The sequence below is a fragment of the Babylonia areolata genome, chromosome 10 (assembly GCF_041734735.1).
Source record: "Babylonia areolata isolate BAREFJ2019XMU chromosome 10, ASM4173473v1, whole genome shotgun sequence".
Lineage (NCBI taxonomy): Eukaryota > Metazoa > Mollusca > Gastropoda > Neogastropoda > Buccinidae > Babylonia > Babylonia areolata.
In genome coordinates this window covers 20,979,512-21,006,089 of record NC_134885.1, presented here as the reverse complement: position 1 = coordinate 21,006,089, position 26,578 = coordinate 20,979,512, and the positions used below count along the sequence as shown (strand labels likewise).

Sequence of the window (26,578 nt, the reverse complement as noted above, 5' to 3'; positions counted from 1 at the left end):
CTTCAGGCTTAGTATAGCTAGATGTGAAGGACGAGCTACAGGACAGCTAGATTTAAAAAAAAATTATTTATTTATTTATTTTTTTTTTGTGACTGCTGCTATGTTGGGCCCATGCAGTCTCCCCTGGATTGTTGCCCTGCACACACAAACAAAAACGATGATGGTAGCGAGCCCTGTTAAGGAAGACGTGGAGATATTTCAAATAGTTGCTTAGCGTTGGCTGTGATACGTGCAGTACAAAGTTTGCCTATGTATCTTATTGATTAAAAGATACTATTATTTGCAGCATTTTCATGCTGAACTGAAACTCAGATTTTTGTAGACTATGATCCGGTAAACCCAGTCGGAAAGTACAGCCAGATTGAAAATCAAGCGCACCAAGCGGGAACTTCCGGAGGTCAAGGCTGGCTGGGGGGGAAAAAAGGTGTGTTCCTGCCAACAACCACGACAACGAAAAAAAATTTTTTCCAGCTAAGTTGAAGTGATGAAGCAGCAAGAATTTGAACTAGTGCAGTTACAGATCTAGTATTTGGCCGTTATTTAAAAAAGACCGGCAAAACTCAACATAATCCTCGCCGTTGTTGAAGACGACCTGTAGCCAGTGTAGGGGAAGGAAGAAGAAAGAAAAGGGGGAAAAAAGTCTGGATTTTTCGATCGGACTTTCGTTTTGTGATTCACTGGCTATTGTATGGTGCTTCTATAAAATAACACACAAGTAATGGGTGTTGCATTACTAATATTACTTTTTCACTTAATATCTAATACACGTGGACATTCTAATGCAATGTGTGTGTGTGTGTGTGTGTGTGTGTGTGTGCAAATGCATGCACTGCACCCATATTTGTGTGTGTGTGTGGACGGATGTGTGTGTGTGTGTGTGTTAAAAACGTCTGTGCACCTTACCGCATTCCATCGTTTTCTTATCAACATAAAATATTAGAAATTACTAATATAAGACATGACAGGCAGAGTTTAGAGCATAAGACTTTCTGTCTGAGGTTCCTGAATTTGATCATGGCAGTGTCTGGTGGGTAAAAGGTGGAGATTTTTCAGATGTTTCCCCATGCTGACATTGTAGTGCATATGTTCAGATGCTTTCAGATCAGAAACACTTATAAAAGATTCTGTAATTCGTATCCATGTTTGAGTAGTGTGGTTGGTCATGGAAACACAAATGCCTGGCAAGTAAGATAAAATTAAAAAAAAAAAAAATCAGCCATCAAATTGAAAAAAAAAAGAAGAAAAGAACAAAAACACTGATGTGACTGTCATTCGTTAAACTATTTGAGCATCAGTTCTTGTATCAGTGACTGAATGACAGAACATCTAGTTTTGATCAAGCCCAAGGAGCAGCCATCAAACTGAAAAAGAAAAAAAAGAAGAAAAGAAAACAAGAAGAAAAAAACCCCCAGTGAGCTTAGCAACACTGATACAGCTACAATTCGTTCAACTGTTTGAGCATCAGTTCTTGTATCAGTGACTGAGCGAGAGAACATATTATACTGATATAGTTTTGAAGAGGCCCAGCCTGCAGTTGAGCGTGAATATTTGTGTGTGTGTGTGTGTGTGTGTGTGTGTGTGTGGTTGTACTCATAGAATCATAATGGACTTTTATTAGTGCCTATTTCCTAATTTGTTTCCCTCATAGATATAATATATATGTGTATGTCAAGTAATAAAAAATACGCATTTTTATTGTGCAGGTGCTTTACACAAACTGTGAAGCTAAAGAGGAAATCTAGTTCAAGGCGCCGATACACCAACAAAACATTTATTTATAATACACTAGCAGGAAACTTTGTGAAGGGCACACTCCCAGCCTCTGAACAAGCAATACAATGGAGCAAAGTGAAAGGCTGCAGGCAGGCCCAGCAGAGACAGATTCCACCAGTAAGCCACCCAGCCACAGGACTGATCAGACCAAAGTGAAAACTGTTGTGGGTGCAGAAATGACGATACCCAGGTTCTATGCCGGTAAAAACGTGTTTGTGACTGGGGCGACAGGTTTCATGGGGAAGGTACTGATTGAGAAACTGCTGAGGTGCTGCCCAGACTTAGGCACTGTGTACTGTTTGATGCGGCCGAAGAAACAGCAGGACATCATTCAGCGGTTCAACAAAATGACAGGCAATAAGGTGAGAGAGTGAGTGTGATTTTGAGGTTTGGTTTGATGTGTTTGAGTAACTTACAGTACGCTATATGTGATTTGTTTCTGCGTTTGAATTTGCAGGATTTGCACTTGTCATTGTTTGAGATCATGTGCACACACACACATACATGGTGATGCTGAAATGGATATTCATATAGTGCCTCTCCTTGGTCAGAGACCAAGCTCTGAGCGCTGTTCACATGTACAGACACACACTATTACTCACTCACAAATCTAAATTCAGTATACATAAAATATACAGAAGCAATGACAAGATAATGTGCATGTATGTGCACTCAGATATATTGACACATGCTTGCATACTCATGCATATGCATATAATCTTTTTTCTTTAAAAATAATGCCTTTTTTGTGCATGCCTCTGTGTGTGTTGTTGTTGTTGTTGTCTTCAGTTTAACGTCTTTCCACTTGAAGTGATATTAGACGAATTCTGTGTGTGTGTGTGTGTGTGTGTGTGTGTGTGTGTGTGTGTGTGTGTGCATTTAACTTTAAGATCAAATTAAATTTTGATGTCTTTTTTTCAAAGTCATTCACATTTTCCCTGGCAACTGGAAGGTAGAAAATTGCAGAGAAAGGGACTAGGACATTTTCCCTTTTTTGTCAGCCTAAATTAACATAAAGCAGACTATTTTTTTCTGACAAAGATTGTACCCATAACTTGACATTGTTTGATCCCCCCTACGCCCCCACTAGTGATGTCCTTTGAAAGTTAATGCCATACACTTTTGTGAAAGAGCATTTTAAAAATATTATTCTCGATGAATCATTTGTATTTGACACAGAGAGCTAAGAGACTAGAGTTGGGCAAGTGTCTATAATTATGTTCTGCACCCTGATTTGACAGCTGGGAATCAGTGACAAGATTGATTTTGATAACAGCATTCTTCTTCTGTCGTTTACAAGTAGGCTTTTATGTGCATGACCATGTAGGCAGCTAAACTGTTATTTTGGGGGGATGTACATGCTGAGTATGTTCTTTCCGTTATCCAATGAACGCTGACATGGATTACTTGATCTTTGGCCTGCATATTCAATCATCCGCATGTTCCAGTACTAGCATGTCTGCACATCTGTTGACCAGGATTTTTTTTAATTAAAGACAAATGAATTAAACATTTTGAAAATAAGTAACTGAACATGCCATTCTGTGCTCAGATATTTGACAAGCTGCGGAGTGAACAACCAGACTTTGAAAAGAAAATGGTGCCTGTGTGTGGGGATATGATGGAACCAGAGCTGGGGATATCAGAGGGGGATGCCAGCATGCTTCAGAACTCGATTCACATAGTCTTTCACTGTGCGGCCACCATCCGGTTTGATGAACCCTTGAGGTCAGAAATGACGTGAACTTCTTAAAGTTTACCATGGACACACACACACATACATGTATACTAACAAACAAGAGGGCCCTGGGCATCTGATGCAAACATATGTACAAGCATATATTCATTCAAACAAACATACACATAATATATACATGTATTCATCAGACCTGATATATGTATGTGATTGTGTGCAAACACACACACATATATATATATACATACATATATACAACATGCAGTCAACCAACCAGTCAATCAAAACTACTTTATCAATCCACATGGACATTCATTTGTGCATTCACAGGCTTGTTATGAACATAATATGATAAGGCACACTTCAGTAGGCATTAAATTTGTTCACACTTCAAATGAAAAATGCACAACTGTTAATAGAAAAAAAACAGATCATGCACACAAGCATACCTACAAACACACAAGTATGCATCAGTACGTACAAATAAACTCATCCAGTAATTTGATTCAAACAGTTACTGTACTCGTACATACACGAATGCCCACAAAACATATCACACCAAAAATTTATATAAAATGTATGTGATCTAAAAGGCATTCACTTACACTAAGTAATGCTTGCCCCTGCAAACACACACATTCCCCTTCAACCACCCCCACCATCCCTCACCACCCAACAAAACACATTGCGCATGCTCAGCCACACACTCCCACATGCTTGCAAAACATCTGCACTAAAACTTGACTGCTGCTGAAGTTCAAGTGGTACAGAGTCGCAGGCTTGTCAGGGACTGGCATAATTATATCCATGCATATTTTCACTGCCACTAACGTCATACATCCAAGTTTGAAAGTCAGCATTGGTAGGATTCTGATTCACAACAGTGTTTTGACATATATGAACCATACATTAGGCTCAGTATATTGTAAGGTGTATGTGTCAGAAGCTGAGGAAGAAAGTAGCGCCTTATAGTTCATGAAGAATGGTACATGTCAAAACTGTGACTGCAGTGTTTGATACCATAATGCTGTGTGTGCTTTTGGTCTTACAGAATAGCCATGGAGATGAATGTGCGGGGAGTACAAAAGGTGGTCAAACTCTGTCACACCTTTAAGCACCTGGAAGTGAGTATGATTAAAAGAACGAACGCACATACACACTTGGAGGGTCAGACTGGGGAGGAGGATAAGGAGGGAGGGGAAGGGGTGGGGTTCAGACAGAACGGAATTGGATCCATGATCTCACAAGTGTGGCTTTTTTTTTTTTTTTTTTTTTTTGGTCAGAAAAAAAACATTAAGCCCCAAAAGATGGGATGATTATTATTTTGTGGGAAAAAGAAAGCTAACTTCCCTTAATTCTCAAAGTACCAATGTGACATTTCAGAAAAAACAACAATGCCTCTCTCCTTGAAAACTGCTCAGCTTACATCAAATTGTAATATATATTGTAATATATATGTAAATGATCATGCGCACTGGGTTATTCAGTGACATACTGAAATGGTTAAATTGTAAGTTTTGATGTTGAAAGAATGGAAATCTGTTTTAAGTGTGAAGAAATAAAAGAAATGAAAGGGGGGGGGGGGGGGGGGACCCCAAAACAAGGTCTTTTGGAGAGATAATGAGTGTTTGGTAACTATGTCATTTCATTTGAACAAGGCTTGCTCTAAGTATTTCCTCAGGACATTGTATGTGATGGAATGAGAGGAACTGATAAATAAATTTTATAGATTAAGACAAAATGTGAAACAGAAAACTTCTGGTCAATTGATTTTTAGGACATCGGTGAGAAAGTGAGCAAATACTGAATTTTTGATACTTAATGCCACATAGACTATGTCCTGACTTGATGCTTTAAAAAGATTAATTCAGTGAGTTCTTTATCCTACAGGCTTTAATCCATGTGTCAACGGCATTTGCCAACTGTGACCAATCGTATATTGATGAAACGATCTACCAACCCACTGTGGATCATCAGAAAATTCTGGATGTCTTAGAGTGAGTTTTACTTTCTTTGAACTTTTTTTTTACAGACGTTTTAAAAAAATCTTTTTGACTGCACACATTTTTTTAAAGCTGATAGTATGAACTCAAATAATTGATACATTAGTGTAAAATAAAATTATAACTGATACAGTAATCTAGGAAAAAAATCCGTCCAGTTTAGGACACAGCATAATTATGAAATAGCTGATAATGTAATTATCACGCATAGTCAGCCTGACATGGTTTACATTCAGTAAGTGTCTGCCTCACTGAGCCAGTCAGATTTCTATCAGTTTGTTATCAGTTTTTTTATCAGCCTGTTGTGCAAGCTGAAAAAAACAGCTATGATTTTAGTTTGATTTATTGAAAAGTGCAAAGGTCACTGTATTTGTTCATTGTGTGATAATATTTCATGCTCCTAGCCTCATTCAGTGATGAGTAGTAGGTTTACTTTATTTGCTGTTGTTGGATTGATGTGGAAAAAATAGTTTCGCTTTACCACCATTTGTGTTTTTGTAGTGTTGTAGTTAGAATTCCTAAGAACCATGACCCAGGTTTGTAAACGTTTTAAGATTTTTACTCCATATATTACTGAAACAAAAAACAATAAAAAAACCCAACAAACACAGCATCATTCTGTCTGTGAAATATTCCACCTGAATTTAATCCTGAAATGATTTTTCGTACTGGAATCACCTTCACATTTCTTGACCTGTGTAGCAGACAACGATTCATTGCAAGGAATATAATCCTGCTCTCATAAAACCATGTCATCAATTCCATGCTGGTTGTAACTATGCTGCATGTCACTTGTTCTAACAATTTGGTAGACACAAAAAAAGCAACAACAACAAAAAAGCCTTTTCTGGATTCCTGATGGGATTGTTTAAAATTTTTCGCCTTTTGTGTTATGAAGGTTTTGATAATATAATGCTCTCTGTCTCTTGAGTTTTTCTAGTTTATAGAAAAGTGTGGTGTTCTGCACTAACATGTACATTTATTCCATACTAGGGCCAGTTTCTGATGATTAGTCTTGTATATAGAGTTTCTGGTGTTGGTGTTGGTGTTGATGTTTGTTGTTTTGTTTTTTAAATCATTTTTCCCTCTGCTATTGTCAATGTTTGTAAATGGTTAACGTTATTCGTTCGTCAGATGTATTTTTTTCTTTGTACAGTGTAATATTTGAACTGAAAAAAAAAGTGAACAAAAAAACAACAACAAGAAAAACTTACATAAACTGTGCTGAATGCAGGTGGATGGATGATGAAACAGTGGAAGTGGTGACTGAGAAGCTCCTGAAGAACAAGCCCAACACCTACACCTTCTCCAAGCACTTGGCGGAGTGGCTTCTCCTCAAACAGGGGACAGGACTGCCCATCGCTATCGTCAGACCCTCCATTGTTGGAGCCACTTGGAAAGATCCTTTCCCTGTGGGTATACTTTTTTTCTTCTTCTTTCTGTGTTTAGGTCGTTGCAGCTTGCTCATTTCCATGAGTGGGCTTATTATTTTGGTGAAATTGGGGCCAGTTTATATTCAAGAATATATCTATCTATATCTGTTTGTCTGTCTCTCCCTCTACACACACACACACAAAGTGAGAGAGAGAGAGAGAGAGTATGTATACACATGTACGTATGTATGTATGTGTGTATAGAAGCGAGTCGTAAATCCAGGCTCTGATACCTTCCTTTTCTATGGAAGGGGGGAAAAGCTGTAACAACACACTCTCAGTTGACCCCAGGGTTAGAAACTGGGCACCACACCAGAACGCTGAAGGGATCATTGGATTATTCATAACATGCAGTGCTATGATAGAATGAGTAATTAACCCAAGCCCTCATCAGCTCATTGTCTTTGAAGAGTTTTAGTCCCCTGTGGTTTATTATCCCTTGTTACTGGTCCCAAAATGTTGTGTTTAGAATTTTTCCTTTTATGATCTCAAGGCATCTTCCTCTTTATGGAAAACTTAGACATTAGGTCTAACATCTTGGATTTATTATTCATTTTCTCTCTCTCTCTCTCTCTGTATGTATTGTGTAGTATATGATTGATGTGAATGTTCCAAGTCTGACCCTGTCACTCTTGCATTTCAGGGTTGGGTTGACAACTTTAATGGACCAAGTGGACTGACCATTGCAGTAAGTTCTAGCCTGTTGCTACTGTGTGGTGCAATGCTGAGTTGTTTTGGGGGATAGGGGGAGATTCTGGAATGTATAAAATTGATCATTAGTTCACATGCTCATGGGCTTAACTGGGAGAAGTGACAAGAGTTGGGAAAGATTTGGGATTTCTGCAAGAGATATCAGTATTATTGAAAATGATGAGTTTAGTTTCATGTATTATCTTTATACCATTATACACCATTCATACACAATGGTGAACAAAAAAAATAACAACAAAAAAACTTACGTAAACTGTGCTGGATGCAGGTGGATGGATGATGAAACAGTGGAAGTGGTGACTGAGAAGCTCCTGAAGAACAACCCCCCCCCCCCACTCCCCCACCCCCCATTTTGATGACTTTGACTGTCAGAAGTGGGACACTTTTTGTTGGGACTTTTGAAGTGTGCTCTAGCTATTTGACTGCTGCTGACAAGTATGCTCATCAGTGAAGGGCTGTTGCCTGAGATAAGGTTGAGGTTACAGGTCAGGATGTTGGTCACTGTTATTTGTTTGGGCTCCTTTTTCTTTGGACTGCATTACTTTTGCTTGGCAATATCAATCACACCACTTGAAAAATACACAAGAAAACATTCCTGTACTTCAAATTCATGTCACACTGATTTTTCATTTCACAAAGGTTCAACAGTCAAAGGGTTAAAAAAAACAACAAACAAAAAAACACCAGCACCACAACAAGAACAACAAAACAACTGTAAGAGATACAGACACAGCTAGATTTTCTGTCTCACAGTTTGGCAAAGGCATCCTGAGGACAATGAAAGGGGAGACGAGCGCGGTGGCGGACATCATTCCGGTGGACATCCCCATCAACGTGATGATTGTGGTGGCCTGGTACACGGCTGTGGCGCGCCCTCGACAGCTGATGGTGTACAACTCCACCACCGGCACCCTCAACCCCTTCACCTGGGGGGAGATCGGTGAGGGAATCAGACTGAGTTAGATGGGCGCAATAGTTGAGTGTTTAAAGCATTGGACTTTCAATCTGAGGGTCCTGGGTTTGAATCTTGGTAATGGTGCCTGGCGGGTAAAGGGCAGAGATTTTTCCGATCCATCAGGTCAACATATGTGCAGACCTGTTAGTGTCTGAACCCCCTTCATGTGTATACGCAAGCAGAAGTTAAATATCCTGTAATCACAAGTTAAATATCCTGTAATCCATGTCAGTGTTGGTGGGTTATGGAAACAACAACATACCCAGCATGCACACCACCGAAAACGGAGTATGACTGCCTACATGGCGTGGTAAGAACAGTTATACATGTAAAAGCACACTCGAGTACATATGAGTGAATGTGGGAGTTGCAGCCCACAAATGAAGAAGAAGAAGAAGACCGAGTTAGTGTTTGCTGTACATCATGGATCTGTAAAGACCCGTACATGAACTTCACATTTCTGTTTTATTAGTGTATTTTTCATTTCATTTTCCAATATTTCATTTCTTTTTAGATTGTGTGAAAAATAATGTCATTTGAAAAAGACATACCAATACCATTTGAAACAGACTGATACCAAGTAAATATCAATCACATTCGTCAATGTTCAGTTTATGCAATTTATTCTATGCTGGGAAGAAATTACTCCTTGATTTTTAAGCATATTGATAAAACTTGGGAAGGGTGTGTAACTGGTCCGTACATCTGGAACACATGTCAGTATGCTGATGTTTGATTTGTTTGTTGATTATTATTGTTGTTTTTATTATTAATTTATTTTTTCTTATATATATCTATCTATCTATCTATCTATCTATATATATATATATATATATATATATATATATATATATACTTTTTTTCTTCTCAAGGCCTGACTAAGTGCATTAGGTTATGCTGCTGGTCAGGCATCTACTTAGCAGATGTGGCGTAGCATATATGGATTTGTCCGAACGCAGTGACACCTCCTTGACTTACTGATACTGATATTGTTTTTATGATTACTTTAGGTGTGTATTTTTATGCTTAATTCGTTTGATATTGTTGTACTGAAGTTGTGATTCAGTATGTACTGTTATTGTTATTCTCCACACTCCAGAACTATTACATTCCTTTGAATCTTTCTTCAATATCTTTTATGTTCCTAAAGGAAAAAGATGACTTTTATGACAATGAAATGATATGAAATTTTCTTTGTCTTTTTTTCTTCTTTAAAAAAAAAAAAAAAATCTTTACTCTTACATGCGTATTTCATGCTTGCACGCACACACTCACCCCCCCACGCCCCCCTCACCCCCCCACACACAACCATACATATACCACATACACATGTACACACACAATACTTTGTGCACAAATATGTGGCTATGTAGCAATGAATGGAACATCTTTGAAAAATTCACAGAGATAGCAGTGGTGGACTCTTTCTTGAAAACTCCGCTGGATGCATGCTTCAGACGACCCACTAAGATGGTGCTCACCAACAACAGGTATGTGCATCAAATCAAATCAAATCATGTTGCTTAGAGCCCGGCCAACCGAAAAGGGGCCTTTAGGTATGTGCATGGAACGCTGTCTTCTGTACATGTATGATATAACCAAGGTAGAGTCTTGCCTGATAAGGTTATTTGTGAAGAGAATAATAGTTCAAAGGTAGAGTTTTGCTGATAGGATTAGTTGAGAAGACAATGATGATTTAAAGGTAGAGCTTTGCTTCAAGGTGGCACTTGTGAAGATAATGACAATGAAAAGGCAGAGCTTTGCATTTTAGGATTGTTTGCGAAGAGAATGATAATTAAAAGGTAGAGTTTTGCTTGACAGGGTTAGTTGCGAAGAGAATGATAATTAAAAGGTAGAACTTTTGTGTTTTGGGATTGTTTGTGAAGAGAATGATGATAAAAAGATAGATTTACTTGATAGGGTTATTTGTGAAGAGAATGATTTTCAAAGGTAAAAGTTTTGTTTGATAGGGTTATTTGTGAAGAGAATGATAATTAAAAGGTGGAATTTTACTTGGAAGGGTAACCTGCGAATAGAATGATAATTAAAAGGTAGAGTTTTGCATTACTGGATTATTTGTGAAGAGAGCGATAATTCAAAGGTGGCGTTTTGCTTGATAGGGTTAGTTGTGAGGAGAATAATAATTCAAAGGTTGAGTTTTGTTTGATAGGGTTATTTGTGAAGCGAATGATAACTGAAAGGTAGAGTTTTGCAGCAAGATTATTTGTGAAGAGAATGATTACATGAAGGCAGAGTTTTGCTTGATAGAGTTATTTGTGAAGAGAATGATAATTCAAAGGTAAATTTTTTGTTTGATAGGGTTATTTGTGAAGAGAGTGATAATTAAAAGGTAGAGTTTTGCATCACTGGATTATTTGTGAAGAGAATGATAATTCAAAAGTAGAGTTTTGCTCAACAGGGTTAGTTGTGAAGAGAATGAAAATTCAAAGATAGAGCTTTGCTTCATAGGGTTATTTGTGAGGAGAATAATAATTCAAAGGTTGAGTTTTGTTTGATAGGGTTATTTGTGAAGAGAATGATAATCAAAAGGTAAAGTTTTGCATTATAGGATTATTTGTGAAGAGAATGATTATATATAGGTAGAGTTTTGCTTCATAGGGTTACTTGTGATGAGAATGATTAAAATGTGGAGTTTTGCATTATAGGATTATTTGTGAAGGGAATGATAATTCAAAGATAGAGTTTTGCTTGACTTGTTTATTTGTGAAGAGAATAATAACACAAAGGTGGAGTTTTCTTTGACAGGGTTATTTGTGAAGAGAATGATAATTAAAAGGTAGGGTTTTGCATTATATGATTATTTGCTAAGAGAATGATTACATAAAGGTAGAGTTTTGCTTCATAGTGTTACAGGTGAAGAGAATGATAATTAAAAGATAAGAGTTTTGCATTATACTATCATTTGTAAAGAGAATAATAATTCAGATGTTGAGTTTGGCTCAATAGGGTTATTTATGAAGGGAATGATAACCAAAAGGTAGAGTTTTGCATCATAGAATTATTTGTGAAGAGAATGATAATTAAAATGTGGAGTTTTGCATTACAGGATATTTGTGAAGAGAATGATAATTCAAAGGTAGAGGTTTGCTTGATTGGGTTATTTGTCAAGAGAATCATAATTAAAAGTCTGTGTTTTGCATTATGGGATTATTTGTGAGAATGATAATTCAAAGGTTGAGTTTTGTTTGATAGGGTTATTTGTGAAGAGAATGATAATTCAAATGTAGGGATTTGCTTGATAGTGTTAATTGTGAAGAAAATGATAATTTAAAGGTGAAGTTTTGTTTAACAGAATAATTTGTGAAGAGAATAGAATTTAAAAGGAAGAGCTTTGCATGATAGGATTATTTGTTAAGAGAATGATAATTTAAAGGTTGAGATTTGCTTGACAGTGTTATTTGTGAAGAGAATGATTATTCAAAAGTGAAATTTTGCTTGAAAGGATTATTTGTGAAGAGAATGATAATTCAAAGATATGGTGTGCATATTGCTTGATATGATTATTTATGAAGGTACAGTTTTGTTTGATAAGGTTATTTGTAAAGAGAATGATAATTCAAAGACAGATTTACTTGATAAAGTTATTTGTGAAGAGAATGATTATTCAAAGATACAGTTTTGCTTGACAAGGTTTTTTGTGAAGAGAACAAGAATTATGAGGTGTGCTTTTGTTTGATAAGCTTATTTGTGAAGGGAATAGAAATTCAAAGGTATTGTTTTACTTGATAAGCTTATTTGACAAGGGAACAGTAATTCAAGGGTATTATTTTGCTCGGTAAGTTTATTTTGTCAAGAGAATATTAATTCATTGACTTGCCGATATGGTAGACAATGAATCAGGTTTGCCGGTTGTGAGACTGTTGTAAGTTGCTGTTATGAAACTTTAACCCCTTTATACCTGTTGTAATTAACTCTTTTGGTGATAATAGTGTGTGTCAGGGCAACATTTTCTTTGTTTGAAAGGTTCACTATACTGTTCCTTGCTTGTTCACTTACTAGTGGAGGGCTAGTGGAGGAGAAAGTTAAAAAAAAAAATCCATCCAAGTCCAGTGCAGGAATCAACCCTGTGGACACTGGGCCCCCAAGTGTAGTGCATTACCTACAAGGCCAGTGTTGCTGTGTTGCAGTTACGTGCACGATTGCTTGGTGTTTGTCAGCCACCTCACCCCAGCCTATCTGATGGATGTGGCCTTAAGGCTGATGGGAAAGAGACCAATGTGAGTTTCTGTTTAGCTTTTTCCTCAGTGTGACAGAGTACAGATGAAAGTTTTCTTGTGCCCCAAGATTTGAGACATTGTTTTCTACACTTCGATGATGATGATGGGAGTGTTGAAGATGCTGGCTGGTATGGGGGTTCATTTAGAATTGGGACTTTTTGACAAGGCTGTACTTACATGATATATATCTCAGCATCAAGCAGGCTGAGAGATACAGACACCTGCAATGTTGGTCAGGAAATTTGAGCAACACTTTGAATGACATACCCATGAAGTGGACAACCTTTGGCTAGAGTGGTCCCAGTCTTTCCATTTTATCCCTTAGCACACTCAGCTCTGGGTAGGAGCCGGCCACAGGCTGAAAAAACCCTCTTCTGATGGGGCTTGAACCCACATTCTCCCAGTCATCAGTCTGTGACGCTAACCACTTTGCCACAGTGGTGAGTATAAATCAGTGGTGACTCATTTGAAGATTTTGCTATGTTGTTTGTTGAGACAATTTCCAGAGAAATGTGAAAATGACAATTATATAAAAAAAAAAGTATATGTATCACCATGCTCCATTCATACTGTTAACACTCTTAAGAATGGTAATCTTCATCTAATGCAATTTACACACAACAGACAGACAGATGACAGACACACACACATATAATTGATCATAACATACTTCCATCAATCTGTTCACAATATACACATACAGAGAGAAAAACAGTGAGAGAGAACAGTTTACAGTGCTTCTCTCCCTTTAACTCATTGTCAATCTACCACACATACACTTCACCACCATCCATCCCATGCCCAGGATGATCAAGGGAGTGAAATCTTGCCCAGCAGATGACTTTTCTGATTAGCAAATGGGAAAGAACATGGCATTTGGATGTACAGCATACATATACTCAGCGTTAGCACCCATGTGCCCAATGGCTGATGTCAGTTTACAGTGCAATCAAGGGGTTATTTATTTATTTAAAAAAAAATATATATATATTTTTTTTTTGCTGCCCTAACTTCTACACCACTTCAGTGGCATTACTCCTATACATTTCTTTCTGAGTCTCCTATACACAGCCACACCCTGGTTCATCTGCTGCAGTCTCAGCACCAGCAGTCCATTGGGAACTATCAATGTTAGTTCACCAGGAGGCCACACACCAGATTAGACTCTGAGTCTTTTTGGTGATGTGCAGAAGTGCCTGTACTGATTAGTGACAGAACAATCAAGAAATGACTGTGGTCACTCTATGGAAGGAAGGAAGGAAGAATGATTCAACTTACACAGGACGCCACCTACTAAACCCCCTACTACCAACGATAATCACTTACTTGCAGAGCCAGATTAAGTGAGAGTCCCCTCCTCCAGAGAGGAGATCGTCATGACGTCCCCCCCTTTCCTCCCACCCCCAACGCCAGTCCGTCATGAATCTGCCAACACCCGGAAGACGTTGACAGTCCACACGTTTTTTGTTTCAGGATGATGAGGATCTACAACAAGCTGCACAAGGCCCTGGACACCTTGTCCTTCTTCACCTCTAACTCCTGGACCTGGTCCAACAACAACCTGGACATGTTGCGACATCACCTGTCTCCTGAAGATCTCAAGGTGAGTCAAACCCCAGTCCACAGTTTTGTCCTTCCGTAATGTAGGTGAGGAGGCACTTTGGCAGAGTCGGTTAGGTGTTGTACTTCTGATCCAGTGATAACCAGCAATCAGGGTTCAAGGGCACCCATTTCGGCAATGTGTTGTGTCCTTGGGAGAGGCACTTTGATTTTCCTCAATCCACCCATGTGTGAATGGGTACCTGATTTTGGTTGGGAAAGGTTAAAATGACAGAGAGGAATGGGCCCCACTTGCCTGTGCATAGCCCTAGATGCAGAGGATGTGAATTCACTTCCCCGATGGCTGTGAAGGGCTATGGGACCTTTTACCTTAAGTGTAGGTTAACAGTTGTTCTGTGCATTGCCAGATAACTCTTCACAGAGTTAAGGGAGAAGCAGTGGAGGGAAGAGAAGGGGTAAGGGGAATAACAGACTGTCAGGAAAAGGTTTCAGCGACAGCTTTTCTGGATCTTGTGCCTAATACCCCCTAAAGGAACAGCTGCGTTAAGAAAGGGAGAATTTGCAGGGAGAGAGACACGGACCTGCAGACTGCTATATTTTGAGTGCTCCAGTTTATGTTGAGTGTCAGAATGCTATGGTACTTCGCTTACAGTAAAAAAAAAAAAAAAAAATGCTGCCATGAGGTAGCAAAAATCAGACATTTTTTTTCTTTTTCAACTAATCAAGCAGTACTGTACGTGACTTAAATAAGCTTGCACGAAAGGTAAAGGAAGAGGAACTTTCAGTCAATGAGAATTATTGTTAGGTGCCTTATGATAGACCTGAACTAATCAGAGTTCAGTTGACCTTTTCCCCCACTTTCATTCAAAGGTTTTCATTCCCCTTCAGTGTTTGTATTTCTTTGGCACTCCTTGTTTAAAAAAAAGAATAAGGTATACAAAAACAAAAGGCAGTGATGAATGGATATCAACAACAAACAGTGGTCTGTACAATGCTACCATGAAGCTCACAGTAAAGAATACCTGTGCATTCAACCCTTATCTGTGAGTTCAAACCACACTCTATATGTATGTTGATTTGACTTCAAAGTGTCACTCGATGAATGACCAATGTTTTACAACTAACAACTCCACACTCACATTTAATGGGAAAAGCACCAACACTGCATATTTCTGTTTCATAATGCCAGTAGGACTACAATTGAATATTGGTGCTGCAACTGTCAGACACTAGTTTGCTATGTAAAGAATTAATGATGAAAAAGCTACTCTCGAGTATTTTGGGGGGTTGGCAGGTTTGGAGATTCAGCGATGTGTGTGTGTGCAGTCATCAAGTGTCCTCTGTCAGGATGAACAGTATGGAACAAGTTATTATGAGACATTTTACAATTAAATATGTATGCAAGATGTATGTGCTCTATCTTATATATTCACTCTTATTTGCCTGCACTCATTTGAGCTCACACACAGACACATGCATGTGTGTCTTCACATTCGTACACTGAATTTGATTGATATATTGATTGGTAAGGGAATCTGAACCAAGGGTTTTGAATTGTGATCTGCAAGGCTTAACCAGTATTTTAAAAATTTTTCCTGGACTTATTTAAATTCATGCTCAGGTGACTTAAGTGGGTCCACTTTTTTTTAATCATAAAAAGAGATTTAAATGTATGGGGTGAGTGGGGGAGGGCGAGGGGGAATGGGGAAGGGGGGGATGACACAGACTGGTTCAAGCATGGTGAATTGTGAAGCATGTGTCTGAAATGGTGATAGATTTGTGGTTGTGACTGTGACCTGTCAGCTGCAATGGAGTGTGGAGTTTCCAGTTTGCCCCATATGAAAAGCTGTGTGATTCACAGACGTTTTTCATCGACCCCCGCCCCCTGCACTGGCCAACGTATGTGGAGAACTACTGCCTGGGCACCAAGAAGTATTTGCTGAATGAAGACCTGGCTGGACTGCCTGCTGCCAGAGCACACCTCAGATTGTATGTTTGCATCTCTGCTTTTCTTCTTCTTCTGCATCTTTTGGCTGCAGCTCATATTCACTGTTAAGTATGAGTGGTATTTTACATGCTTGACCATTTTCACCCCACCACACTGACAGCCATACTCCATTTTTATGGGTGTGCATGCTGGGTATGATCTCACTTCCATGACCCACCTAATGCTGACATGGATTTTGGGATCTTCACTGTGTGCATTGTAATTTCTGCATGCATATACAGGGGCTCCAGGCACTATCAGGTCGGCACATTTGCTGAGGTGGTAGATAAGAAAAAATCCACCAAGCCAAGTGACTGGGATTCAAACCCAAGACCCTCGACCTGAAAGTCAAATGCTTTAGTCACTCAGGTGATGCTCCTTTCTTGTCTGTCTCTATAATAAACTGATATTTTCTGACCATTGCATTTGAGAGAAAAGCCAGAGTTGACAGTGGGGACAAGCATCGATATCTTTCTAGCCTTCACCTTTCAGAAGACAGCTTTCTGGCATGGAAATCAGTCCTTGAATTTTTTTTTTTCAATTTAAATTTAATAATGAAAATTTGGATCTCAGAACCAGTCATGGTTTACAAGTGACACTAACCACTCTTGTATGAGTTGATTCTTTTTCTTTTAAACAATATTGTTGCAAATGTCTATGGAGATTCTCATCTGTGAAGAACAGATATATTGGTGATACCTATTCAGAATCTATTTACTGTTGAAAAGAAAAGAAAGAAAAAAAAAAAAAGACTGAGTAGCTTTTTGTGTTTGTGCACGTAGGTTTTCATGTATTTCAACTTTTTGTGTGTGTGTGTGTGTGTGTGTGTGTGTGCAGGCTTCGCAACATCCGCTATATATTCAACACCCTGATTGCCGTGGCCCTGTGGCGCACTCTGATCAGTCGCTCAGAGATCGCTCGCAACTTGTGGTCCCTCATTGTGAAGCTGGTCTTCAAGTTTGTCAGCTTCTTCCGCATCACAAGCACCATGTGAACATGGAGTTGGGGTTTCTGTGTGTCACTGGTCATCAGCATTGTGTGCATCTGTCTGTAAGACCAGGTGAACGCAAACAGACTGAGGAAGAGTAGGATGAGATGAACACAAGAGGACTGAGAAAGAACAAGATTAGATGGAGAAAGCGTCAGATTAGATGAGCACAAGTGGACTGAGAAAGAGTGAGATTAGATGAACGTAAGACTAAGTGGAGTAAGATTAGGCGGAGAAAGAGTAAGATCAGATGAGCACAAGTAGACTGAAAAGATTAAGATTAGATGAACACAAGGGGACTGAGAAGAGTAAGATCAGATGAACACACAGGGACTGGGAAGAGTAAGATCAGATGAACATGAGCTGACTTAGAAGAGTAAGATTAAACAAACACAAGGGGACTGAAAAAGACTAAGATGAACACAAACTGACTTAGAAGAGTAAGATTACATGAACACAAGCTGACTTAGAAGAGTAAGATTAGATGAACACAAAGGGATGGAGGAGTACAATTAGATAAACGTGAGCAGACTGAATTAAGATAAGATGAAAACAGACTGATACAGAGTAAGATTAGATGAACTCCAGGGGACTGAGAAAGTGCAACATATGGTGAACACAAGCAGGCATTTGTTACCATCTTTTTTCATTCCTTCCAACCCTCCTCCTCCTACATCTTCTTCTGTGTGTACGGATTTCAACTTCCACATTTTTTGGGGGTGGGGGTGGGGGGGGTGTTCCCAGTGACAATTTACATTGATGACATTTGTTGTTCTTTGTTTTTACTCATCATTTAAACATCCATCCTCTCTCCTTTTTTTCAGGAGTTGGGTGGTTGGATACATGCTTTGTGTGGTCAGGTTTCCATCAAATGCTGATGAGGATTATGGGATCTTGTTTAATGTCATCTGCATGTGTCTGCCACTTTGAAGGAAGTTAAAGCACTTAGTAGGTCTGCTCATATGTTGGAAAAATTAAGAAGCACTTGTTTGTTTTTTTATATATATATATTTTTTGTTTTTGTTTTTTGTTTTGTTTTTTTGTTTATCAGAGTAGTTATTCTGTGTGATTACAGGAAAACGATGTCTTTTGATTTTATGAATGACCAGATTTACACCACTTATCAGCGCAAGTAAATCCAATTTTTTAAAACATTGAGAAATCCTCGTCTTTGTTAAATTCTTTTTTTTCTCTTTTTTTAAATCTTACATACAAAACTGACAGAAACCACCTGGATTAATGCCACTGAAGTAGCAAGTTATTATTTTTTATGTTACAAAACCTGCCATATGCCAGTAAGTGTACTGACAGCGTTAGTAGTAGTTTAGTAGTCTTTAGTTTTATGTCTTCTTTAAGTGATATTCAACAAAAGAAAAGGAAAAAATAAGAAAAAAAGGGGGAAAAAAGAAATAAAGAAAAAAAAGTGTGAAAATGAATAAATGTAATGTGTGCTGCATTGAATTTTTTCACTTTTCACACCACATGGCTGATGAGTTTCATTAGTTTTAGTGTGCCCTTTTTTCTTTTTTTAACATTTAATAAGAAAATTGTTAACCAAAATATTATAGAACCCACCCAAACTCTATTACCTTCCACTAGCCCTTTTCTGATTTGATTGCAGTCTTGCCTCCTGGTTTTAGAGTCATATCCTTCACAAAATAACATAAAACAAAAATAGAATATTGTTAAAACTTAAGTCCCCCAAAGCTAGTTTTCACTTCAGGAAACCGTACATGGTGGTCATGTGTCTGCAGTTTATGTTGCAGTGAAGATGTTGCATACTTTTAATGCTGGAAATGATTTTGATTTTGTTTTTACATAAGAAATTTGGTATGTTTGTCTGTTCTTTTACAAGAATAACATCATTCCTTCTGTGTTTGATTTTGCTCAGGTGGATTTCTTGTTTACACAGCAGCCTGTTTGGATTCGAGATTGGTGTGTGTGAGTGTGTGTGTGTGGATTGAGCACAAATACGAGTATGTATATAATTTGTATACCTTCTGCACCATGTGTTTTTTTTTTATGTTTTGCTCTTTGTACAATGCACTGTTGAATTATTGTGGTAGTAGGAGTGTTATGTTATGTCCCATGCTATGCTTTTTTGTGAGAAAGGTTGCCTTGTGTACATGGGGTAGACTACATAGAGGCAAACTTTATTTTTATGATGCCTTCAGAACAAAACGTTCTTGTCTGAAATGGACATTTACGTCTACCAGAGTTTTGTTATTATGCTTACCTTTTAGCCAGAATAACACCTTTTATAAAATTGCTCTTTTCTTTTGTGTCTGTAGGGAGGGAAATGTGAAAGTATTGTTACAGAACTGCCTTTGTGCCTGTCAGACTTACAGTTAACCAGGTGCACACGATATGACAATTACCTAATATTTGCTGTCTTTTGAACACATATCTGTATGAAAGTATGTATTTAAACCTGCATAAAAAATCTACATATCTTGGCACTTTCCAACACAGGTGATACTGTACATTTGCATAGACTGCATATTGCTGTTGGACTCTGGTTTGAGTGATCAGTTTATTTCCCATTGTCATATTTATGTTTTGGATTTTAAATTGTAATATGTTTGAAATTTCATCAGCAATAAAATTGTTCTGTATTCAGGGATGTAGTTGCTACAGCCATATGTTTGATGTTTTCATATTCAGTCACACAGCAAGAATGTGTGTTGAAGAAATTTGTTAAAGAATAGCAAGAATGTGGTTGTTGAAGAAATATGTTAAAAAATCTTGTGTTTTTTTTTTTTTTAAAGGAAAGGATTGTTATCACACTGTTTTGAAGATAGTGTGATTTAAATATTTCATTCATTCTGTGACTATATGTTTTTTTTTAAATTTTGTGTACATTTTAAAAATTCTCTATGCATACAAATTTGTATCATGTATTTTGTTGTAATTTATTTTGTGTAGTAGTTTTCTTTTATAGTTCTTTTAAAATTTGTATTGTCAGTACTACATCATCAATATATTTGTTGGGGAAACATTCTTCATTGAAACATTTGGTAGGTGTGTGATATACATATTCTTCCACCCCCTCCCTCATTATGTTTTATATGTAAGCCCCCAAATAACCTTTTATCCTAAATATTTATCAGAAAGATGACATATCTGAATTACTTCACAATGATTTCCTTCCCTGTGGGGATGGCAGGGGTCTTTCAGTGTAAACAGCATTCCAGAATTCTTGAAATTCTTGTACTAGAAATTGCTTCATTTCTGTTTGTTTCTGCAGTTTTTCTTCCTTCCCAGTCTTTTCTCCATTTGTGCCAGCAAGCATTTTTCTCTCTTTTTCTGTAATGTATGATTGGTACCAGGTGTCCATTCTGTGGTTTTATTTGCCTATGGCCTTTTTCAAGTCTTTTTTTTGTTTTGTAGCTTTGAAGTATTTTTTCTCCTCATTTACAATTTTTTTTGTAATGTGGGGATGATGAATGAAGCTAGAGGGATGATGTTCTTAGCACAGCCATGACTTATTTGCCTTAAGGAGATTAATGGTTTCGGTAATATGTCATCACCTGTGTTGTTTTGCTGTTGTATTTTTTTCAGATGTGACAGAGTTTTTGTGTTTAATGCGTTTCATTTTTTTCTATTTAGTTGGGCAGCTGTGACATGGCCCTTTCTGGATGGATGAATTATGAACAATGATATCAATCATTTCCTGGTAATCAATCCATTCAGGCAGCTCCAGGTAAGAGAAAGAAAACAATGTCTGACCTCGTTGTGGTGCCTGATGAACTGCTGTACATTGGTGTATCCACTACAAACTTTATCCTGATCCTGGAGCATTTCAGATAGAGATTATACATAGTGGGCAGTGCCAGAAATCTGCATGACCTTGATGTATCGTAAAGGCATTTTTTCTTTCTTTTTTTCTTTTTGAGCTTGTATGCAGGCAGTATCAGCACAATATTGAAAGGCGTTTTATTTATTTGCATCTTTTTTTTTCTTTATCTCTTTCTCTCTATGCAAGCAGTATCAGCACACTTTAAAAGGTTTTTATTTATTGGCTTTTTTTTACTTAATGTATCTCTCTTTCCATATCTATCTATCTATCTATATATATTTAATGGAGAGATGAGTCCTGGAATTGTTTTTTTGTTTTTTGTTTTTTTGTTATAACTTTATTTTTCATATTCAATACTTTATATTGAATTTTGATTTGTGCACGTACATATATTTATACTTACTTTTTTTTCTTCCATTTATTCAATCCTATATTTATGATTTGATTTGTCCTTGTGCACTTTTCACGAAGGATCAGGTGGATATGTTTTATGCTTGTATTGCTCATGTTTGTATCGCCTGTTTATTGCCAAGGCAATGTGCTCAACCTAGGGATGGTTCAGAGCTTTGAAAGTGGAGGCTGGGTCTTGGCCAGTTGCCAGGTATGTGTGGGGAGAAGACTGTTTTAATGCATGCAGCTGCAGAGATGAGCAAGAAGTCATGGAAGTTGGCTTGCAAACTCGTGGAACCAGTGGCTGAGATCATGCAGGACTATCAGTTGTAAAACAAGAAAAGATTTCAGATATGATGCTTTTTTTCCCCCTAATGTTTGCTTTCAGAGATGCGTTATTTTGTTGTTTTACATCTCAAATGTATGCTTATTTTTCTAGTGTACACGTTTAAATTTGATTCTTGAAGGTATGTTTTTGGAGTGTATTTTCTAATGTACAACTTTTGGATTGATATCTGTGTGTGCCTGAAAGTTGATAAGATATTTTTCCTCTTCTTACTCAGGAACTAAGAAGTAATCTTTTATAGATATATCACATAATGTTGTTGAATTTTGGCAGCTGAACATTCTACCAATGATATTCAGTCATTGTGATAAAAGGGACATATCAGTTATTTAATGTAGTGGTTTGCATAGGAGAATGTCTCAGTTTTATGTTCTGTAAAAGTGAAAGGAACATTAATGGTTGACAGTGGATGACACAAAGATGTAGATTGCAGGAAAAGACAAAAACAACCCAAAATAGTATTCTCTTTTCTTTTCTCTTTCTTTGTTTTTTTCAAAGATGATCAGAGCATGATAAATTTCAGGCAAGAAGGTGTGTCCCATAGATGTTTTACTCTGTAAATCTTTTTATTTTTTTCTCTTCCATAAAACACTGAGTATGGGTGTTTTTTTTCCATGGATTAGGTAAATTTATGGCTAGAAGGATTGTCCCATAGATTTTAACTTTGGGTGTTTTTTTTCTCCATGGATTAGGTAAATTTATGGCTAGAAGGATTGTCCCATAGATTTTGACTTTGTAGATCCTTAAACATCCACCGTATTGACAGGTATCAGTACTGGTGTATCTCCTTTACAATCCTCCCCCCATCCCTCCCCCCAATGTGTCTCAGAGTGGCAATGCATCCCTGCACTGATAGGGCATTTATGAGGTATTTCCCTCCCTCCAACGGATACATATCCCTGACAGACTGTACAGAGGAGGGTCCCTGCACTTACTTATCTGCTTCTAGTACATCCATGTATGGTAGTGTGTCTTTGCACCAATGTATTATTATCTGAACACCAGAGCTTTCCAGCACCAGTGTTTCTGCGCTGTCAAATACTAAATGGTATCCCTTCTCTGATGTGTATGCTACTGGTATATCCCTGTATCAGACATGTTATTGTATGTATCAGTGCACCAGTATGCCCCAGCACAGGAGTGTCTGCACTGACATGATTGATTTCAGTGCACCAGTGTGTTTACCTGTACCCAAGAACCTCTGCACTGATAAAATAAATATTCCCTGCACCAGTATGTCTCAATATCATGGTGTCCATAAAACTGAAAATATATTGTGTTAGGTAATTCACTGGTATAGAGACACACATTGTATTTTCTGGTTTGCAAGATAACTTCCATTTTGTGTATGAAAAATATAAGCCGCACCCAGGCAATTTTTACACACACACACAGAATGTGGAGATCTACATGAACTCTATGAACACTGTGTCCATTTATTAAAACAGTTTTCATGTTCCTACACACACACATACACACACATAATATATACATTCAAATCCCAAGCAAAGGGAACTAACTTTTACAGTATTTCTAGCTGTGTCCTCATATCAATCTGGAAAAACAACAAAAAAACAAACAAAAAAAACAGGCTGATTTCAGTATATATTTTTCTGTTTTTCCCCGTCAGTATGATGAAGATTGTAAACTCCCTCCCTGGGGCTGAAAGGGTTAAGAAAATAGATGGAAGAAAATAAAGGAAAGTACTGCGATATCAATTCCTATGCATCCACACAGAAGAAAGTAAAATACATTTTGTTGATTTGTTTGACTGAATTTGCGCACTTATGTCCAAGGATCCTGTGGACAGGTTTTATGCTTGTGATTGTAATACTCATATTTGTATCACCTATATATTGCTAAGGCCATCAACTGGCTTTGTAATGCATCTTCATTTTGGCAGTGTTGTTACATGAATACAGTGTATCTTTGGCAAAACCTGGAGTTTAAGGGCCCCCGTAAGCTCAATTCAGTTTTTAAAAGTTGCTCGTTAGTGTTTCTGTCAAATGAATATTAATCTTTATTGGAAGCCTGTCAATTTTTATTCAGTTTTTAAAATTTGCTCATTAGTGTTTTTGTCAAATAAATGTATTGAGTTTTATTGGAAACATGCCAATCTTGATTCAGTTTTTAAAAAATCTGCTCACTAGTGTTTCTGTCAAATAGATATTAAATTTTATTGGAAACTACCAATCTACACATCACCCTGGTGTTTGTATAACATTTTGGGGTATCTACTGAAACAACACTTACCTTGAAGTTTTAGAGAAAGAAGATCGAGTGCAAGAAAGAATACAGATGGTGAAAATCTATGCCAGCAGTAGTGATCTTTAAACTTCGACAGAATGAAGACATGATGACAAAAAATGTCATCAGCAGTGATCTGTCTGACAGAAAGAAGAGAGCACATGTGAAAGCCCGTATCATCTATAGTGACCTAAATCTCTGAGAGAAAGTAGACAAGTTTTGTCATCAGCAATGATAAAAAATATATTAAAAAACTGAGTGAAAGAAGATAAGACAAGTTTTGCCATCAGCAGTGATCATATTAATAGCTGAGAGAAAGAAGACAGGGTTTGTCATCAGCAGTGATCATAATCGATGAGAGAAAGAAGACAGGTTTTGTCATCAGCACTGATCATAATAGCTGAGAGAAAGAAGACGGGTTTTGTCATCAGCACTGATAATAATCGCCGGGGGAATGAAGACAGGACAAGTGAAAACTTAGCTAGGGGTAACTGGGGCCCTAAACTGCAGGTTCAGCTGTCTGTTTATGCAGTTTTCACCGTGGACCTCTTTCATTTCTACAGTTGTTGGTCTGACCTTGCCTGAAAATTCCAACCATCTTGTTGTGTGTCGGAAACTGTATCCACTTCTTTGCTTCTACAGAAAGAAGTATTTTAATTGCTGAGTGTACTCTTGCCTTGTCTGGAGATATCAAGGAGTGCAGAAATAAGAGCTTCACTTTCTTTGATTTTCAGAGCTGTTTTCCCCGTGAATAGACAGTTCTAGTAACTGGACTGTACTGTATTGTAGTGTATTGCATTGTATTGTATTGCATGATACTTTTATTTGATTGATTTTATTTGATTGTATTGTGTTATGCACCATTTTATTGTGACTGTATTTTGTTGTGCACAATGGTGGTGGTTTTTTATTCAAAGTAATTCTGCTGTGAGAATGATCTTTGATATCAGTTCAGTTTCTAGTGTGTTTGTTTCACAGAACAGCCTCAACAGGTCTTGTTATTTGCATCTTGCCACTGAACCGTATTGCCTCAAATGCCATGGGAATAAAAGTTCTTTGATAGTGTTCAATTTGTGAGTTATATTAACAAATATATATGCTTTTGCTTTATTTTGTTATGAATCACATGGGTGTAGTGCAGATTTCTGCATTGGCATTTTCACAGATTCACCCCACAAAATGTTTTCCCTTTATTTTACTTTGTTTCAGTATTAAGACAAGCATTTTCTGTTTATCATCTTTTTCAGCACACTGGTCTTTTAGTTTCATGTGTCTACAGTCATCAATGAAACTGAAGCATGAAGGGTAGACAGCCACATAAAAGATATGTGGTGGAATGAATGGCTTCTGAAAGATACTTTGTTCACATAAACATACACGCACACAGTCACACACACACACACACACACGCACATCTTGAAATCTTTTAGTGGAAAAATATCAGCAGTCAGGAGTGGGCGGGCGAACACACACACACGCTCACACAATTAAAAAAAAACTTGAAATCTTTAAGTGGAAAAATTGGCAGTCAGGAGTGGGTTGCAAGCCCAAAACGCACTACACAGTGCAAAAATAGATGTTGCTTGCTGTGCATACTAACCACCCCTTTTGAAGACCAGATTAGCAATTACGAGCATTAATGACAGATTTTTAAACTCATGACCCAGTTCCTAACTTCCACCCACCCACCCCCAACTAAATTAAAAATCAGGCTTGTGATGCTTTGGGATCTACTATCATGATGCGCACACACACACACACACACACACACACACGTGTTTCTCTCTCTCTCTCTCTCACACACACACACTGTGTGTGTGTGTGTGTGTGCAAATCTCTCTTTCTCTCTCTCTCTCTCTCTCTCTATATATATATATATATGATTCAAATGTTTGCAGTCTTTAAAAGCATTTTAATCATAAATAATGAAGAGCATACAATCCAGGGTCTGTATTGAAGAAGAACACGGTAAACAGTCCTTAAATGCCAAGTTGTGGTCAATGTCTGAGGAAGGGGGGCCTTTGGGCTTGGCACTGCTGCCACTGCACCATTATAACCCCTTGAGTGCCTCAGCATGTATCAAGTATGTGCACAGTCACGTCACTTACGATGTCATCAGAAGAATGGAAAGAACTCTGGAAGGCTGAAAATTCACACAGTTTTTCTAAAGTGGTTTTTGTCGAAACCATTTTCTCAGTTTTAGGCTTATTGTTTTGGATATTGTTTTATGACTTGAAACACCACTTTCTACCATTTCCCCCAAAACAAAAAAAGACAACAAAAAAACATAAAAAAGTCACTCCCAACCATTGTGTCAACCGAGGAACCTATACCACTGAGCTGAAAATGGAAATATCTGCTGATAGCTCTGTGACCCATTCCTGATGGAAGAAAGGTCACTCTCCTCTGAAATGTGGCTCTGCGTGCCCACCTTCTCTTCCCCACCCACCAA

The 26,578-nt window shown here is 37.7% G+C and overlaps 1 protein-coding gene across 1 annotated transcript; it reads left to right on the top strand.

Annotated features, from left to right (window-relative positions):
• The first annotated feature begins 428 nt into the window (after positions 1-428).
• LOC143286877 (fatty acyl-CoA reductase 1-like) lies at positions 429-25,179 on the top strand. Its single transcript, XM_076594783.1, has 13 exons — positions 429-715; positions 1,704-2,135; positions 3,326-3,501; positions 4,521-4,593; positions 5,360-5,466; positions 6,707-6,884; positions 7,549-7,593; positions 8,370-8,556; positions 9,977-10,061; positions 12,720-12,809; positions 14,283-14,412; positions 16,231-16,358; positions 17,194-25,179. The coding sequence occupies exons 2-13, from the start codon at positions 1,839-1,841 to the stop codon at positions 17,348-17,350; spliced, it is 1,653 nt and encodes a 550-aa protein (XP_076450898.1). The 5' UTR covers positions 429-715; positions 1,704-1,838; the 3' UTR covers positions 17,351-25,179.
• The last annotated feature ends 1,399 nt before the right edge of the window (positions 25,180-26,578 follow it).

Bases quoted from the DNA above. Each gene is read 5' to 3' on its own strand.
- LOC143286877 (XM_076594783.1), top strand. From the start codon at position 1,839: ATGGAGCAAAGTGAAAGGCTGCAGGCAGGCCCAGCAGAGACAGATTCC. The intron at 3,502-4,520 runs GTCAGAAATGAC...TTGGTCTTACAG, and splicing joins CGGTTTGATGAACCCTTGAG to AATAGCCATGGAGATGAATG. The intron at 5,467-6,706 runs GTGAGTTTTACT...TGCTGAATGCAG, and splicing joins AAAATTCTGGATGTCTTAGA to GTGGATGGATGATGAAACAG.